General features: G+C 40.6%; 2 protein-coding genes across 3 annotated transcripts; one reads left to right on the plus strand and one right to left on the minus strand.

Moving 5' to 3' along the window:
* Window positions 1–1,160: 1,160 nt before the first annotated feature.
* Window positions 1,161–18,769, plus strand: foxn1 (forkhead box N1). 2 transcript variants are annotated; one of them, XM_079679441.1, is made up of 11 exons: window positions 1,161–1,297; window positions 8,558–8,623; window positions 8,970–9,108; window positions 10,023–10,322; window positions 11,632–11,727; window positions 11,833–11,916; window positions 12,014–12,144; window positions 12,237–12,333; window positions 15,644–15,851; window positions 16,037–16,489; window positions 17,474–18,769. In XM_079679441.1, the coding sequence occupies exons 3-11, from the start codon at window positions 9,094–9,096 to the stop codon at window positions 17,746–17,748; spliced, it is 1,659 nt and encodes a 552-aa protein (XP_079535567.1). In that variant the 5' UTR covers window positions 1,161–1,297; window positions 8,558–8,623; window positions 8,970–9,093; the 3' UTR covers window positions 17,749–18,769. The 2 variants fall into 2 exon arrangements, with proteins under 2 accessions (XP_079535567.1, XP_079535566.1); XM_079679440.1 differs by lacking the exon at window positions 8,558–8,623 and having other exon boundaries at window positions 1,165–1,297.
* Window positions 3,545–6,484, minus strand: LOC307037262 (piggyBac transposable element-derived protein 3-like). The gene is made up of 2 exons (XM_079678041.1): window positions 4,711–6,484; window positions 3,545–4,559 (listed from the first exon to the last, which is right to left on the minus strand). Exons 1-2 carry the CDS (start codon window positions 5,762–5,764, stop codon window positions 3,829–3,831), a joined length of 1,785 nt encoding a protein of 594 aa, XP_079534167.1. The 5' UTR covers window positions 5,765–6,484; the 3' UTR covers window positions 3,545–3,828.
* Window positions 18,770–18,815: the final 46 nt, after the last annotated feature.

Here is an 18,815-nt window from a genome sequence, read left to right on the forward strand (position 1 = left end):
TCTGTAATTATAAAAACGGGAAGATGATGATTACAGTTCATAAAACTGTAAAAACAGAAAATAACATGTTCTAGCTCCGAAGAACATGACATTGCATTTGAGAATCCATGAGTACTGGAGCAGTTATTTCCTAGAAGACAATAAGACTCTAATGCCCCATTACACCCTCCTGAAGAACTCAATCGTTGTCAGTGAGAGCCCTGGGCACTAGCTCAGCTTGGCAGAGGCCTGGTTATGTAACAAAAGAGTTTATTCGAATTGTAATCAATCCTTACCTCTGTCATTCTGCCTCACCCTCTTGTTGAGGACAGAATTTGTTCAAGGTATTGCACCGAGCTACGGCTTCCAATGTTTTCCTGGTTCATGGGGAGGATAGGATAGGAATCTACCTGTAATGACATACCTCCACTCGTTCTACCTCTCTCACTTTCTACTGTACTCCTCTGCCTCCCTTGCTTTTTAAGGTTGTTGTGTTTTCAGAGAGAAACTTAAGATTTATTAAGAAAAAAGGAAATGTTTGACATGGACTGAAATAAATATGACTCATTGTGCCAATGACAAGGGCCTGATTGATGGGCATTTCCAGAAGTTAGGAGTTAATTCCTATTGGCTGCATCAAAGACTGACATTTCCAGATTGACTGCTTCTTTTAAAACTAGTAGCCAGTTATTTTGTTTCAGTTTGCTCAAGCTGTAACTTTGTGTGTGTTCTTCAACATCTTAAATGGATAAACGCCTGTGTTTACTTGTGCACACGTTTGTTTTATAGTGCACCAGTTAAGTGGAAACCTGATCACATTTAAGCCAGCATCTGCAATGGGTGAGCTCAGAAACCAGGGCACTGCGCCTGCTCTCGCCGCCACTGGCTCTGATCTGCACTGTATCTAATGTCTCGTCAAGACAAGCAACCATTCAGTCAGGCAAAGAAAGAATGATGGAAGGAGGAAGAGAGCACTGCCAGCTGCCAATGGCTGCAACTTGTAGATGTTATGTAACCTGTTGCAGCAGGTTTTTCTTTCTGTATATCTTCCTGCCGGGCTTTAGCCTGGATGAGTGCCAAACACATACACACACACACGCACTGTCAAAATCTGAAACCAGCCCATCCACCATTCCAAAACATATTTAGACAGTCAATCTAATCGAAGTGCTCCACTCACAGTGAGGGGGAGTGAGGTGCACAGATCCACAACATATAATGGGCCCTGATGTCGCCAGAGGTTACTAGTGAGAAAATCTAACTGAAACTGCAGATCCACAACAAAGAGAGGGGGCCGGTTATTGTTTGTAAATGTTAGGTGAGTTCCTTTGACAGTTTTCCAATAAGTGAATGTTGTTGTTTGAATGAAAAGCTGCTGCTACAATTGTGCTGTGATTTATGCTCATTTTACTGTGAGAGATATTACAGTACTGCACTGATAGGGTTGGCACTGCTGTAGGTCCCGATTGCTGTTTGATCGGCACCGTGAACTTTGAGTGGCCGCCTTCTCATTTGATCATGAAAGAGGAAAGACATAAGTATTTTATCTTGTCTTCGGATTACCATAGAAAGAGTAATACTTCTAAAACATTTGTGTAAAGCTTATGAAATGTGTAGCAAATTTGAGGTACTCAGGTATTTTATAGTACTACCTTGTTTTGCAATCTGTACTCCACAACATCTCAGCGGTCGTTTGCACTCCACTGTTTATGTAAGGCAGCTACTATTATGACTTTTTTTGTAATTCTTTATTTATTTGGTGTCACATTATATTAAAAGTACAGTTTTGCAAATCAAATATTTTTAGAGACCCGAAAATGACAAATTAAATACCGAACAAAATGAGTAAAATAAAAAATGAGTAAAATTAAAAAGAAACACCAGGGTTGTTTGAAATGAAAAATATCTACACATGTACACGTATCTATACTTAAACACACACACACATATATATATAGTGAATCTGTAATTTGCATATATATATAGATATATCTATATATATACAGATTACAGATTACAATTTCATACCCTTTCTACTATGATTTGAATTGACATTTTCTGAAAGAAATGAAGAATTCTTTTTTCTTTGATATATTGAAAAGCCACGCACATTTCTTTGTTAAACTAACTTTTCGAAAACCCTCTTGGATCATGAAAAAAATGCCAGAAAGTAGAAGTTAACTTTTTTGGCCTCTGCGTTCTCGTTGGACAGCAAAGCCACAAACACAGGATGTTCTTATAAAATATGATACATTGTTTTAACTTAAACTACCCATTCGTATATAAAGAAGTTAAAATAATGGATCCACAGCAGTAAAATGCTACGTAAATATAACGCAGCAGTAATAATATCCAAGAAAACATCATAAATAAAAGTCAAAAATTCTTTCATCAGAATGTAACAGATAATAAGGAATATCTGTACAGCACAGTGATAACCTGGCATTACGTTTTGTTTGATGTAAGTTTTTTTGTTGATCTTGGCCTAGCTAGCTTTGGAAATTATGTAAAATAGCCACTGGCATTGGCTCTCTCACATGAGAAACAAACTGCATAATATCATCTCAAGGCATGACGGGAGAGAATGATGGTGGCATTTTAATACAGTTGGTAAGAGCAGTGGTTCCCAAAGTGTGGGGCAGAGGAATGACAGGGGGCGCGAGAGACCAGGAGGAAAAATGGTTATTAACCCATAAGAACCTGGACCAATTTCTGGCTCAATAAAAATTAGTGGGAGCATAACACAGGTTGAATAGAGCACATAGAACACATGTCTAAAAAAAAAATCTAAATTCCACCACCAGATGACAGAGATCTGAAAAGTGACATCAGTGTCACTGCAGTCTTATTTGATTGTTAAATTAAATTATTAAATGTACAGTGTTTTCTGACATTTCTGACATTCCTGAGCACATTCCATTAACTCTGAAGCTTCCAAAGATGTTACCATAGGCATATTATGTATGGTTGGAAAGCTGAGAAGGAATGGAATCCATTTCAGATGACTTAGTCATGGTCAAACCATCTCAGAAAGAGCACAGAGAGAGAAAGGAGTATTTGCATTTCCGATTGCCCCCAAAAGGGCCCGCATGCCATTATTGGCCCCAAAAGTGCCCCCACCAAACATCTCTACACCTAGGCATGCCATATGTTTTTTAACATCTACATTTCCCAAGGAACAATTATATCAAGTCCATTCCCCAAGGTCCATAAGACCTTCCCAGAAGGAGTTATCATCAAATAAAGGTCAAGTGTTGTCGCCAGAGCACCACACCTGCAGCAAGGGACTGATCATTAGTGCTCACCTGACTCACCTGTGTTGATAACGCAATTGCACTCTATTCAAAGACCATGTCCATGTCCCACACTGTCCTCAAGAGACAATACAATATGTATTATATCTATTATATGTAATATGCCATGTATTACTAGTGTAGAACAAGTGCCATTCATTCATTTTTCACACCAGGTGTCTGACATTTCAAACTGGACCAGGTGAGAGGTGGATCTTTGTCTGTTAGGTCAATGTCAATCTTCATTTGTCTAAAATTAATCAGACTGAGAATGTAGCTGACTTTTTATTTTTATCAACATCCAATGCCACTTGAATAATAAAAAAAACAATGTCCGGCTAGAAATTATTTCAGATCAACAGCAGGAAAAGTACAATCTGAACAATAGAAAACATGTTGCCTGGTAGATTTGGAACCATTTGGAACACGTGAAACAGAGTGTCAATAATCACCAGGAATATTTTTAATTCCACAACACCTACATCTCAACAACTTCCCGTTCCTCTTCTCCTCCCAGTCATCCTACACTATCCTTTCCAAGCCTACTGCTGGCTGTTTAGAAATGGTAGCCTTTGAAGCAGTTTCTCTCTTCTGTGAAGCAGAGATGCACGTCGCATTTCTCACACAGGGTGGTGGTTGCATTTGTTTTGCAGACTGTGCAGCGGCCACGCTCGGTAGATTTCACGGGCCAGTGTCCAAAGTGGTCCTTACGGACATCATCAGGAACTCCAACACGGACTCTCTTTCTCGTGGGAGGTGCTGAAGGAGATGGAGTGTTCATGTCAAGTGATGGGCGCCCCCTTCTTGCCTGGATGAGGATGAGGCAAGTTGCCACCTCTGCCTGGAATCTTCTTAGATTCAGTGCTCTCTCACCGATCAGCTTGCAGTCGTTCTTGTAGATCAGCCACGCGTTGACCAGGGCTACCATGAGGGTGTGCCAGAAGAGGTAGATGTACCATCTCCGTGATCTCATGTGGTATTTGTACCGGAGAAGGCATCTATCCATGAGATCCACCCCCCCCATGAAGGTGTTGTACTCTTTGACGACATTAGGCCGGATGACGTCAAGGAATGCCTTCTGGGGTTTGCTCCAGCGCCTAGCTTTGTCTTGTGGTTCCACTGCTGTTTGAGAGGAGATCAAGGTGACAGGTCTGTTGTCATGCCACTTTACTATGGCCATGGACCCCTCTTTCTCCACCCGGCAATCGAAAGATCCTCTGCCTCTCTTGGCAAGACTCTTGTCATCCTCAAGCTGACATCCAGCCAGGCGATTGCTGCGGACTGTTCCTGTAATACATAAAGAATAAGACAAGATGAGTCAAAACTAGAAACAAAGGAGAATGAGACCATAGGTATGTTGTTATTACCTGTGTGTGTGTGTGTGTGTGTGTGTTTGTGTGTGTGTGCGTGTATGTATGTGTGTGTGTGTGTGTGTTACCTGTGTAGAAGATCTGCCGCTGACGAAGCTCTCGCACCAGTGTGGCTGAAGAGAAGAGGTTGTCGGCGAACACTTTGTAGTTCTGGCCTGATGGAAGAGTTTCACACAACTTGACGACCACATCTCCTCCCATTCCAAGTGTGGTTCTTTTCCCAGTGCCACCTTCATAGACCTGGAAATCACATAGGATTCCGTCGGATGAGCAACGGGCCCAGATCTTGAATCCCCAGGGGTGGGGTTTGCCCTTCACATATTGCCTGATGGGGCAGCGCGTTCCTCTGAACGAGACCATCTGTTCATCGATGGAGTTGTGCTCCATCGGGGTGATCTGGAGACATTGTTTGCGGAACATGTCAAGCCATGGACGGATCTTCCAGCACTTATCCCCTTTTTGCCTGTTGGATGGAGCCTCGTTGTCGGTGAAGTGGAGAGATGTGAGGAGGGTCTGGAAACGGTCGCGTGACATGTTGTCAGCGACCATGCCAATCCTTGTGTCGTTTTCCCAGTAGACACGGTTTCCTGGAAGCTGGCAAAGTCCCATGCGCAGGTACATGCCGATTAGGATTTCCAGCTCCTTTACTGTGGTCTGCACGTTCTTGTGGGTGGCAGAGGTTTGAACGCTGTAGAGGTTGGTTTGCTCCATCATTGCCACAAGCATCTCATCTGTAATGAACCTCCTGAAGTACTGCAGGGGAGTGGGGAGCTCATCTGGAGGTTGGACCCTCTCTCCTTTGAAGGTGTGGTCTGGTGTTTCAAAAGCTTTTTTTCGCCATAAGAATCTTTCTTGGCCAGTAGAACGGTGGGATGCTGCAGTCGGAGGTTCTTCATTAGGAGGTTCTTCTCCCTCTGGTTGAGGTGGTTCCTCTTCCCCTATGTCGCTTTCCGACTCATATGGCTCCTCCTGATAATCAGGATCTAAGACAGGATCATCAAATTCATCCTCATCTTCATCCTCACCACCTAATCCCTCCACCTCACTTTCGTTTCCATCCAGGATTATTTCCAGGATCTTCTGGATGTCCTTGTCTCCATCCCACCTATTTTTCCTGTTCATCTAGAGAAGAAAATATGGAAAATAATCATGACTTTCAGCTGATGTCATCATGTAACGTTGGTAGCACTTTACCCTACAGCACGGTAATTATCATTTCCAGCTGTGAGGTAAAGTGCCACATGACGTTAGTCCTAAACCTGCCATGTTGTAGGTAGCTAGCTAGATAGTAGTATAAGTAACTAGTTATTACTAGTTATAGCTAGCTATATATATATAATATAATAACAATATATTACTGAGTATAATTGAATTAAGTAAACTGATCAGATAATGACAAGTTTTCTAATTGTGACATATAGGTCACAACACTTATTTTTTTTACCAGTTTAGTCTAAATGCCTGCAGTGACGTCTATGTCACACACATATTTACTTGCTCTTTTACCACAGAATAAAAAATAAAAAGTCTAAACAATGATTTATATTCGACAAACAACATGTTATCCAATATTTCAACCATAGGATTTGATGGATCTTACCTTTTATCCTCAGGATGGGCAGAGGGGCAAATTAGCTGGCAGACTGAAGTTAGCTTGTGGAGAAAACAGTCAGGAAAGGTGGCTGCTAATTGAACATGAGGTCATCCCAATGGTCACATGACCTTTCAGAAATGTGACTTGGGTGTCGCTTCAGGACTATATGAGTTGAAATTAAGGGTATACTTGAAGTGACACCCCTGCTACACCCTAAAATTGTGTGTGACATGCGCGTCACCTCAGGTTCTTATGGGTTAAATTATAATTTTTTTAAATGAAAAAAATCATAATAAAAAAATTATTGATTCGAAAATAATATGATACAGTACATTACTATTACGTCTGGGTCTCTGTGTTTCATTAAAGCTCGGCTCTGTGTGTGTGTGAAACGAGCCATTTGGTGTGCGTGCGCGAGCGAGAGAGAGAGAGAGAGAGAGAGAGCACCGGTACCTGAGATCGTTGTTGTTAGCTTCTGGTGCTAGCGAGCTACGCTAACGGATATCAGGAGTTTTTTCAACAACAAGTGGAGGAGAGTCCTCTCCTGTCAGACTGAGAGACTCAGTGAACTAAAGGACTCTCTCAGTGTTATCTCAGTGGGCCTCAAACGTTTTGGTCACCATTAATGTAAACAATTATTTCCGAGGCACATGTTCAGGCACAACAGCTATGAAATACTATATGACAATAAAACAAGAATAACGTTTAAAAGGGTGATTTGTAAAATATCCATAAAGAAAAAGTAAATCTGTTTACAGTTCTGTTTCAAATGGGTGTTGAGAGAGGTATCCATAGATCTCTTCATTTTGCTCTCAAAGTGCACCAGATTGATGCATGTAACTTCAATATTTAACAATAAATCTTCCCGGGGGAGCTTGCCCCCGGACCCCCCTATGTGAGGTCCACACACCACCTATAAAAATAGCACTTTACCCCTGCTTACATCTATATGCCGTGAGCTGATTATCGAGCCTTCATTGTAACAGTTGCGGGTACATTGTATATTTGCGTGGGGAGTGTTTCAGTAGAAAATTCCATTGTAGCGCCCGGGACATTAATGGGAAACCCTAAATGTTTGAGCACCCTCTATGAAACGTCAAGCTACCCCACAGCACCCTCAAAATAAATCTCTGGCGCCGCCACTGAGCCTGACTTGTGTTGGGGGGGCCCGACTTTTTTTTTTCTCCAAAGGGGGGGCCTGACAGAAAAAGTTTGGGAACTACTGGGTTAGAGGATTCTTTGTGGATTCTGGAAATAATGTTGTCAAATGAGTTGCATTTTTTAGCAAAAAGTGATAGCTGGAATCACTTTTTATCGAGAAACTAAGCTTTTTCTCTGGGACTCAAACGTACTATAGAGCAACACAAACTGGGGCTACATGTGCACATGTGGGTCATCTCAGGCTAAGACTGCCTAAGCACACACACCCCTGCAGAGGCTTCTACATTTCTTTCTTTAATTGCGACTGTCAAGCAGATGAGAGGACTTGTTGCCACATAGGTTAAAAGGCAATCTCTCAGCTTTCACTTCAACACCTTAGCCTCCTTTCATGTGAACAGAAAGAGCTATGTTTGCTTCTTCTGTCTGTCTCTCTATCGCTCTCTCTCTCTCTCTCTCACACACACACACACACACACACACACACACACACACACACACACACACACACACACACACACACACACACACACACACACACACACACACACACACACACACACACACACACACACACACACACACACACACACACACACACACACACACACACACAATGGATCCCACTCTCTCAGCATCAGCATTATTTGGCTTTATGTGACCTAACAGCCATGGTTTGTTGGCAGTTTTAATGAGCTTGGTTTATGTCGGGGTTGAAGTTACCTTTACTGGAACTTGGGCCACGTGTCTGTCACCTCCGCTGAGATCAGATAACACTTTTTTACACTCAGCCCAATAAAACCTATGCCCCGTGACAAGTGCTAATGATGTTTTAATAAACTGACACTGAAAGTGAACTGTTCTCACACCCATTGTCAAAACACATATTACTGTGTGTCTTGCAGATTTACAGCGGAAAAATGACTCAATAGATAAGAAGATATGATCTCAAAGGATCGGTTACAAGAAGTGGTTTGTTAAAACATTTAAGATCTGGAGATACGCTTCCTGTTATGGGCCAACTGCAATATAAATCAAACAAACAAAAAGCTTTACAGTTTGCCTTTTCCACATAGGAATAGGTTGACGTTTGGGAAAAGGCTTGCTCTCCTTCTTAATAATTAAAGGATCAATACTGTCTAATATGGTAAATATGGTTACAGGTGCTGGTTAGCTTCTACAAAGACTGAAAATATATTTGGCTCTGATCAAAGCAATCTCATAACACAGTAAGTTTTCTGTATGTTTTCTCATGTGTCTAAACTTTATGCTAAGCTAACCAGCTGCTGATTAAAGCTTCATATTTAGCGGTAAATTACAGACATTAGAGTACAGTATATCTTCTTTTCTGACTTTTGGCAAGAAAGCAAATATTTGCATTTCCCAAAACAATTTCTACAAGAGCATAACATGAGTGTACCTTTAATTTAAATTAATGCAGAAGGAAATTGTAATTACAGAAACCTGTCATCCATCAGACATTATGCAGAATCCTGTTAGGCCAGAAAGTGTAATTGACTAATAACAGTCTCTCTCTCTCCCATCTCAAATTGATCCATTTCCATCTCTTCACAGGAGCAGATTTTGGTGCAAAGTTACACACCCCCTGACATTTTCCCACAGCAGTGGCAAGTTTCTAGCATCAACGCTTAAGGCTAGCCCGCACACCTGTGAGCCCTGTGGGACCGGCTGCCAGCAGATGGCAGAATCAGAGGTACTGAACCACCTCATGACTTTCTGTTTTTAATACAAAAAAAATGTTTTTGTCTAAAAAAAAATCTGAATCTTATTCGGACATTATGACATTTCCATAGACATTTGTTTTAAACTGCCCTTTATGAGCATTTATTTAAGGATCATTTTACCTGCTGAAACGTAATATATTTGACACCACATTTTCTAAGGACATTTTGAAAATTGCGTTTCCGTACTTGCAAAGAGTTAGATGAGAATATTGAGAATTCTTTTTACGTTTCACACAAAACTACAGCCAGCAGCCGGTTAGCTTAGCTCGGCATAAAGCCTAAAACAAGGGAAAAGGCCATCCTAACTCTATCCAAAGGTAGAAAACAAATGCCTATCAGCACCTTTAGGGTACACAATTTTCTTGGAATGTGTTGTTTGTTTAATCTGGACTAAAATGTACGTGTATATGCTAATTTACTACGGGACACACCATTTCATGGCCAGGTGCAATTACCAGTTGTTGGTATATGCCAGGTTAGCTCTTTCCCCCATTTGTTTTCAGTACATTTTAGCTAACGAGGTTTAGCTGTAATAAAAAAACAACAGACATCCCAATTGTCTTACAATTTCTGGAAGAGTTTCACAAGCTCTACGTATCACAATAAAATGCATGTGTTCTGCTGCCCAGAAAAATGTTACATAACTTTATACTGTAGGTAAAACCTGTGTTTGAACATGTAGGATCAGGTTAAAAGGTTCTTCTCTTTGTTGACTGGCAGAGAATAGGTTTTCTATTAATGACATCTTGGCAGCTTCTAATTCAATGAAAAGGTGTAGAGACATGTTTGATGTTGAACGCACCAAACCCAGCCCTGACTTTTTCCATTAGCAAGCGGTGATCTGCATCTGTAACAATATTCAATGACTTGGATCACACCACAGACTACCGAGGGCAGGAACGTCTGCTTCACCCTGCGAGAGAGAAACACCTTCAGCTTGAGGCCTACAGCAGTGAACAGGAGGCACAGCACTGATGGGACCCTTGGAGGCCATGTTGACTCTGACCGTTTCCATCCGTACCATCGACAGTTCAGTGATGGAGTGGTGCCGGCTGCAGGTGGCCTCCAGCAGGACTTGTCCTCTTTCAGCTGCCTGCAGGAGGTGTGCAGCCCTGACACTCATTCACACAGCTCAGGCAGCGAGGCTCCAACCTTCTGGGACCAATACGACGACAGCATGCAGGTTTCTAGATTTATGCTACCCCTTAATTTGGCTGAAGTTGATATCAGGAATTGCTCTTTCTTTTTTTTTTTTACTTTATTTTTCTTAAAGGGGACCTATCATGCAAAATGCACTTTGTGATGTCTTTTATACATAAATATGCGTCCCCGGTGTGTCGGGGAACTCACGCAGCATCAGAAAATAAAACCCTCTCTCTTTTCTTCCGTACCCAAATCGTTTAAAAACAGGGGTACAACGAGCGGATACAGATTTGCTGCGGATCTGACGTCAAATCGGCAGCGGACCCACAGAAAGTTGCTATCAGAAACAATGCCTGACGTGTTTTGGACGTAATCTCGTCTTTGTTTACATTAGCAAGCCTCGCTAACACTCAAAGCTAACCTGTCTTAGAGAGCAGGAAATAAAAAAAGGAACTCACCTTGTGATAAACCTGCAAGAGAAAAAGGATTTGAGCTCCATACTATTTCAGAAATAATCCTTGACGTGGTTTGAACAGGATGGCGTTTTATCACAGCAGAATTTAACTTTATCTCCGGTAGAATTCTGATCAGGCATTAGCTCCGCCTCTTCTTTTTCTTTTTTTCAAGCTAAGGACCCAAAATCCGCGTTTCTCTAACAGGGCTGCAAAAGAGGGGTATGAGCAGTATGAGGCATGGCTACAATGGGTGAACTGTTTGGTATTTTAAGCAAAAAACTTCACAGACATGTTTTGTATAGGTATGGCCCTACAATATATTTTTCCAATATAGCATAATAGGTCCACTTTAAACAACAAATACAGTGTCAAAGACAAAAAAAAACAGGTGTGCAGGTTGTCGATTTTTTTTACCCCCCCCCCCCCCCTACTGAATAAGACAAGTTTAATAGTACAACAACATTTCAAATGATAAACAAACATATGGTTGATATCACAGCAAAAAAACTAAAACAAAAACAAAAAAACATAAAAAGGTTGAGATAAATGTTATTCATGGTTGACTATCGCAAATCTCTGTTCTAATTCAGTTAAATTAATACAAAATGATGAATCAGTTAGGGAAGAGTACACAATTTCAAACTTTACAGAATTTCTCTTTCTAACTACTGGATGTGTATCTCTTTGCTGAGAATTACACTATATCAACTTAAAGCTGATGCTACTGTATGTCAATGTGAAATTAGAAAAAAAATCAGTGAACTGCAGATTTAAAGGTCTCAATGAGGTCATAATGTTAATTGTATACAGAACATTTATTTCAAATTGCTTAACACACATTATGCATTCTAGATTTTTTTTCTTGAAACTATTTCCTTCCTTTTTTTATTTCAGAGTTCGTACCCAGAACTATTAACCCTTCCTGTAGAGCCCTCCTGCTTCCTGTCTCAGAGCTACCCATCCTACAGCTCATTGATCCCTCTGCAACAGGTGAGTGTGTCAGTTCAAGGATTGCATCAAGTATCACTGTAGAAGATGGTGTCATTGTGATGATTGATCAAATGTGAGTAAGACATGTACCTTTATGATTCCAAGGTGTCACAAACAATGAGCAAAGATAGTGCCGCCTTATTTGTTGCAAAAGCAGCGGACAGTGCACATGACTCAGCCAACGCAAATGTAAGAAACTGGCATGCATGATGGCTTTAAACGCAACATATTCCCTTTCATTGGTTTTGAGGTCATGATTTGTGTGCTTGTGTGTGTGTTTCCTCAGGTCTCACCCAGACTGTACCACAACAACGATCAGGTCAACAGCTCAAACTATTCTCTCCAAAGTCTCCCAACTCAATCACAGCAGGAGAGCAACACACAGCCCCTCTTCCCCAAGCCCATTTACTCATACAGGTAACACGCATAACATTTCAGTATCGTTTTTGGCCGACATTTGAATTCATGTCCAAAGCAACAATGTAAAAAAATGTTCTTTGTGACCGCAGCATCTTGATCTTCCTGGCTCTGAGGAACAGTAAAACAGGAAGCCTGCCGGTCAGTGAGATCTACAGCTTCATGACGGAACACTTCCCTTATTTCAAGGTGCCACCATTTTTCTATTTTACACAGTTTTATCTATCAATTGTTGAATACAAAAAACCTGAAAAAATGTATCCGTTGTAAAAGCAGAACAGAAAAAAAGGGTTGTAAAGTACGAAACTAAAAACTCAAATATTTTGCTCCATAAGTTTCAATCATTGGGCTTAATCATGGGGTCCGTGACCGCTTGGGGTCATCAGAGACACTGCAGGGGAGGCGGTTACATTATTATTATTATTTGTTTTAAAAATGAAAATACTTCTGAAATACACATTACACCAGTGCTTCTCAAACTTTTTCTGTCAGGCCCCCCCTAAGGAGAAAAAAAAAAAGACGGGTCCCCCCAACACAAATAGTCACATAATGGGCCAAGTTAACATTTCTTAAAATACATCAATATGAACGTGAGCATTCCTTTGCTAGAACAGTGATAATAAAACAATGCTCCATAGGTCTGTGTGGTCGAAAAAATAAATACAGTTGTGCAATCCCTTTGCTAGAACAATAAATTATAATACTTTGCAATCTGTGCAAAAAAATGAAAAGAAAATGCTGATATTTGGCAGAAAAGAGTGTCTCATCACAGCATTAGTGGCTGCAATGAGCCTGTGTTGCACTGCACATTTCTTCAAAACGGGGTTGCAGGCTCAGTGGACGTGTCAGATATCTATTTTGGGGTGCTGTGGGGTAGCTTGACGTTTCATAGAGGGTGCTCAAACATTTAGGGTTTCCCATTAATGTCCCGATCGCTACAGTGGAATTTTCTACTGCAACAATCCCCACGCAAATACACAGAGTGACAGTTACAATGAAGGCTCGATAATCAGCTCACGGCATATAGGTGTAAGCAGGGGTAAAGTGCTATTTTTATAGGTAGTGTGTGGACCTAACATAGGGGGTCCGGGGGCATGCTCCCCCGGGAAGATGTTTTTTTTAAATATTGAAGTTAAAAGCATCAATCTGGTGCACTTTGAGAGTAAAATGAAGAGATCTATGGATACATCTCTCAACACCCATTTGAAACAGAACTGTAAACAGATTTACTTTGTCTTTATGGATATTTTACAATCACTCCCCTTTTAAACTTTATTATTTTTTTACTGTCATATAGTATTTCATATCTGACTTTCATTTATTCTCTTATTTTTTATAACTATAATGATCATATAAACGTGTGCCTCGGAAATAATTGTTTACATTAATCGTGACCAAACCGTTTGAGACCCGGCCACTAGCTCACTAGCACCAGAAGCTAACAACAACGATCTCCGGTACCGGTGCGCTCTCTCTCTCTCGCACACAAAATGGCTCGTTCCACACAAACACAGAGCCGAGCTTGAATGAAACACAGAGACCCAGACGTACTTGTACTGTACTGTATCATATTATTTTCGAATCAATAATTTTTCAAATTATGATTATTATGATTATTTTTCAAAACAATTTTTCCTCCTGGTCTCTCGCGCCCCCCCTGCCATGCCTCTGCACCCCCCACTTTGATAAACACTGCATTACACTAACATAAATCCTGCATAATAGCAGACGATAAATTGGATTCTTGGTACATTTAAACAAGATTGATGAATACATGTTACTTGTTAGACGCTTTTATCCAAAGCGACTCACATACTCAATACTGTGGGCAATCCCCACAGGAGCAATTTGGGGTGAAGTGTCTCAGGGACACAACGACATGCTGACTGCAGTGGGGTTTGAACCTGTGCTCCCCTGATCCGAACACCAACGCTCTAATCCACTACGCCACTACGCCACAGCCTGATGATAATGCTATTCTTACAAATGAATCGTAGTGCAATCAAGAGCTAGCTTATCTTTGCTAAATCCCTGTGTGGCATCTATCCATAATGGTGAATGAGTTAGCTATGGCTATGTCATATTAATTGTATAGCTCAGTATTGTATGCAGCATGAAAAGGTCAACATGGAACTTTATGCCGCTCGCAATTTTCTATGCAACTTAACTCTATACACATATAGTAAGGGGTCCTCCCTGCTGCATCTCTCTTTCAGCTAAGGGGTATTTGCCCTGTAAAATGTTCAAGATCCCTGCTCTAACAGTCTTTCTGATCAGTAGTAGAAGGGTTAACATTCAGATTGGCACAAGGCCTTAATACACTGAAGTGCTGGCAGCTTAATAAGGAGATGATTTGTATCTGTTTAATATTGGCTGTGTGGGTGTGTGCATGCGTGTGTCAAATCTGATCATAAACCATAGAGATATCATAATGTATCAAGTTGCTGAAAAGGTCCTTGGCATATTAAACCCTCTGTGTTTTAATTATTGATAAAATGAAGCAGCTGCAGGGGTGGCCCTCAGTTTGAACCCCGGTCGTCACAAATACTGTACATTCTCTATAGGATCCCAGTTATCTATAAATCAAATAAGTTCAGACTCACATCTGGAAAGGGGCTCATAGATTTGCTGCCATTCTTATTCAAGAAGGCACCCAGAGGATGGCTGCTTTCCAAACAGCTGCCTGTTACATTAAAAGCTTAAAAGGCTGCAGGGCTAGAAAAACGGCAGTTGATAAACGATACCTCAAGGATCTTCTAAAGGATCGCAAAAAGCTGAGATCTACTTTCTGGATATTGTCAAGTATTTAAGTTAACAAATTGGTATGGCTTGCAAATATTAAACATGCAGATGGTGGAAAAAGGAACACAAATTTGAATATCGCCTTCAGGAAAGGAGATGTCTGTTATAGTTTCAAAAGGGATTTCAAACATCATTAATTACATTTGGGAGTTATTTAATTTGACACAGTGCCATAAGGTCAACATGTCTATTTGTTCAATAGTTTGGTTCATGACCAAATTCCCTGTGGCATAACGTATTCTCATCAGACTAATCTGCACTTTGTGGATTTGCTTATGCAATATTATAGCATGCTAACATGCTTTACCAAGATGGTGAACATGGTAAACATTTTACCTGCTAAATATCAGCATGTAAGCATTGTTATTGTGATCATGTGAGCATGCTAATGTAAGCATTTAGGTCAAGCCCTGCTACATTTTAAAAGCATCTAAACAAATAGAGCTCAAATTAATCAATTAATCATACTGTATAGTCATTCAACAAAATGTCTTTGCATCTATTTTGATTATCTTTTATTAACATTAAATGGCTACTGCTATAATTGGTCAGAAAAAAACAACCAACTAAAGACAATACTGTAGGATAAACATTTGCACAAGTACTAAGACATTGTGAAATGTAAAGACTATAGAATTGCTGCTTCACATTTTTTCTTTTGCATCTTACATATCTATCAACTGCTGTCTGTTTTCAGTCAGCTCCTGATGGATGGAAGAACTCTGTGCGTCACAACCTCTCTCTCAACAAATGCTTTGTGAAGGTGGAGAACAAAAATGGGAACTCGTCCCGTAAAGGCTGTCTTTGGGCTCTCAATCCAGCCAAGGTGGAGAAAATGCAGGAGGAGCTGCACAAATGGCGTCGCAAGGACCCCGTCACAGTTCGCAGGAGCATGGCAAAACCAGGTAAGTCCCTTGAACATTGTTATTTAAAATGTCAGTGCCATAGAACAGGACATTAAGAAAATTCAATGGAAAATAATGTTTTTCAAAAGATTAACTTTACCACAGATTCATTACAGTAAGAGACTTAAAGAGCAAAGACTGCAGATCTGTCCTGTACTTTTTTTTGATACACACTTTTCCTACAGAAAGCCTTGATCGTCTTCTGGGAGAGAGACCCAATAAGCTCAAGTCTTTGTCCCCTTACACCAACCCAGCTGTGATAACCAGAGCGGCCCCTCTTTATGGCAACACCTCGTCACTCTGCTCCCCAGCACAGCTGCCGCCATCCAGCCCACCTCTTTGGCGTCTACAGTATTCCCATGTTCAGCCTCAGCAGCACTGCTACCCCCCCCCTGCCGCTGCTTACCCCAGCAACTCATTCTCCCTGTACCCCCCCTGTGGACAGCAGCCTGCAGCCGATTTCCTATCAGTCAATGGGAGCTTGCACTCCCCCATGGCTGGTAAGATGCCCCCTGCTTACAGTGGCACCCCGCAGGCTGAGTACAGCTCCAGGAGCATGCAGGACCTCCTGGTGGAGGGAGACGCCAGTTATGACATCGACACGCTCAACCCAAGTCTGAGTGACCTACAGCTGCAAGGTAGAGACAATATGAAGGATAGGAATAAAACAAACAATATTTATACTTACTGTACTGCAAGGAGAGAGCATTAGGACTTATCACGTTATCACATTCTGGGACACAGGAAGAGATGAAACACAAACATGAAGAAGCAGGGTCGGCTCTCGAACAAATCGAATGGGGGGGCAATCATTTACCAAGGGGGGGCACACACTGCCGTCAACAACCAATACACAAACACCAACTTCAATTTCAAAAAACATGCTGTAAAGCCTATTGTCTTTCACACACATTGCAGGGGTGTAGTGCTATTTTATAGCGCACCTACGACTTGTGCATACATGCACGGTTGTGGCACGACCACCAAAACAGAAACATATAAGGACAGAGGTTGTCATACTGATATTCTGCACAAACTGTCCTGTTGTATTTGCTGTAAAGTGTCTTTACTGTAGGTTATTTTGTATTATATGTACAGCACTTTGGCTCAACCAAAAATTGTTTAAAAATGTGCTATATAAATAAAACTTGATTTGATTTGATATGGACATAGGCCACCATATAAAAAGTGTGCAAATGTATTTAGTATCCTACCCATTTGAACATGTTTTAGGTGGGGGTGGACCTAACCTCCTCTAGGAGGGTCTGGAGGCATGCTCCCCCGGGAAGATTATTTTTAAAATATTGAAGTTAAATGCATCAATCTGGTGCACAGCCGGGCCGGCTAAAATGATTGGTCGTGCTTTCTACAGCGCTACGGCTTCCACAGATTACATTTTTTTATGTATTTATTGTCAAAGCATTTAATATATTCATTGCTATCGGGATGTTAAGAGCATTCCATGGAATATAACAAAAAGTGTTTCTGAAATAAATTACATAGGCCTACCCCACCTTTAACACCAGTTCAGCATTTATTTTATTACGCACACCACAACCAACTTTTTTTTACTGTGACATGTCGAATAGTGCGTTCTTTCATGAATTACATATTGTTCTCAGGTTACTTTTGGGAGGAGCTGCAGGAGGACAGCCTGGTGCCCGACTCACAGGTGACCCCCTCCACCTCGGACGTCCAAACCAGCTGCCTTCAGACCACGTCTCCTGTGGGTCAGCTTTCAGAGGGGACTGGCGTCGCTCGGCGAAAAGTGGAGTTTGAGGACGGAAACACAGGCAGAAGCTTTGATGGTTATTTGAATGGGCTGCATCCTGCGGGTTATTCAGGGGTGGAGAGCCTGGCTGGGTATCTGACCTCCTGCACCGCCTCCATCTCCTAATAAAAAGACTGTTTGGGCTCTCACACTTTCTGACCACTATATTAACATTTAATGAGTAATATTGTCTCAAGCATCTTAGGTTATTTTAACCCATTAACCCTGTGTTTACCTTTGCATCACAGACTGTGGGTATGTTTTTCTGTGTTTCATACACATCATACATTTTCATTTATCTATTTGCAAGAGCTATTTTCACGGTGAGTTTGCCAATGTTTTTATAAATGAGAAAAACAAATATGAGATACTTTTTTGAATGTTAACTTATACTGTCACATTTTTTATTCTAACATTTCTTTATTTCTGTTGTTATTATGGTTTTTATTGTTTTTATTATTATTATTATTATTATTGTTATAATTATTATTAATATTATTATTATTATTATTATTATTATTATTATTATTATTATTATCCTTGTGTGAATTCATCTTTCCTATGCTGTGCTTCACCCTTGTTGCTTTTGCTGATAATTACCCTTTGGGGATCAACAAAGGTTTATCTTACCTTACAGTATATTATCTTATCTTATTTACCTGTTGCAGAATGTATCGTGACATTGTTTTTAAAATTACACATCATTGCTCTTTAATCCATTTACTTTTACGTATTTCGAAAAAATCGTATCAGCATAAGAAAAGCTGTCTATACTGATGCCCAATATAAGCCGGCCTGGTGGATGATATTAGGGGTCATCCTGACTGCAATGCAGTAAGACTGTTGTCACAGAAGATGGCAGCAAACACACTTTGTCACCTGCAACGTGTTGAAAACGAGGGATTATCGTCTGATAATCTTCACTATCGTTCATTTTAGTACTTTTTATTTCTACATTACGTAGCCTGAAAAAGTCCAGAGAGATAAAGACCATAGTTAATTTCTAAATCTCAGGCTTTATCTGAAAATCGACTATGTATTTGAAAACATACCGTTTATTTGAATCTATTGATAGATAACATTGTCACTTAGCATTACCAATAAATGCAAGTCAGTGAAACCTGGAAAATACATTTATACAATTGCAGTATGTTTTGATTTTCTTTTGGTCCCTTCCTATTTTATTGATTCTG

This window comes from Notothenia rossii (assembly GCF_949606895.1).
Source record: "Notothenia rossii genome assembly, chromosome: 4".
Classification (NCBI taxonomy): domain Eukaryota; kingdom Metazoa; phylum Chordata; class Actinopteri; order Perciformes; family Nototheniidae; genus Notothenia; species Notothenia rossii.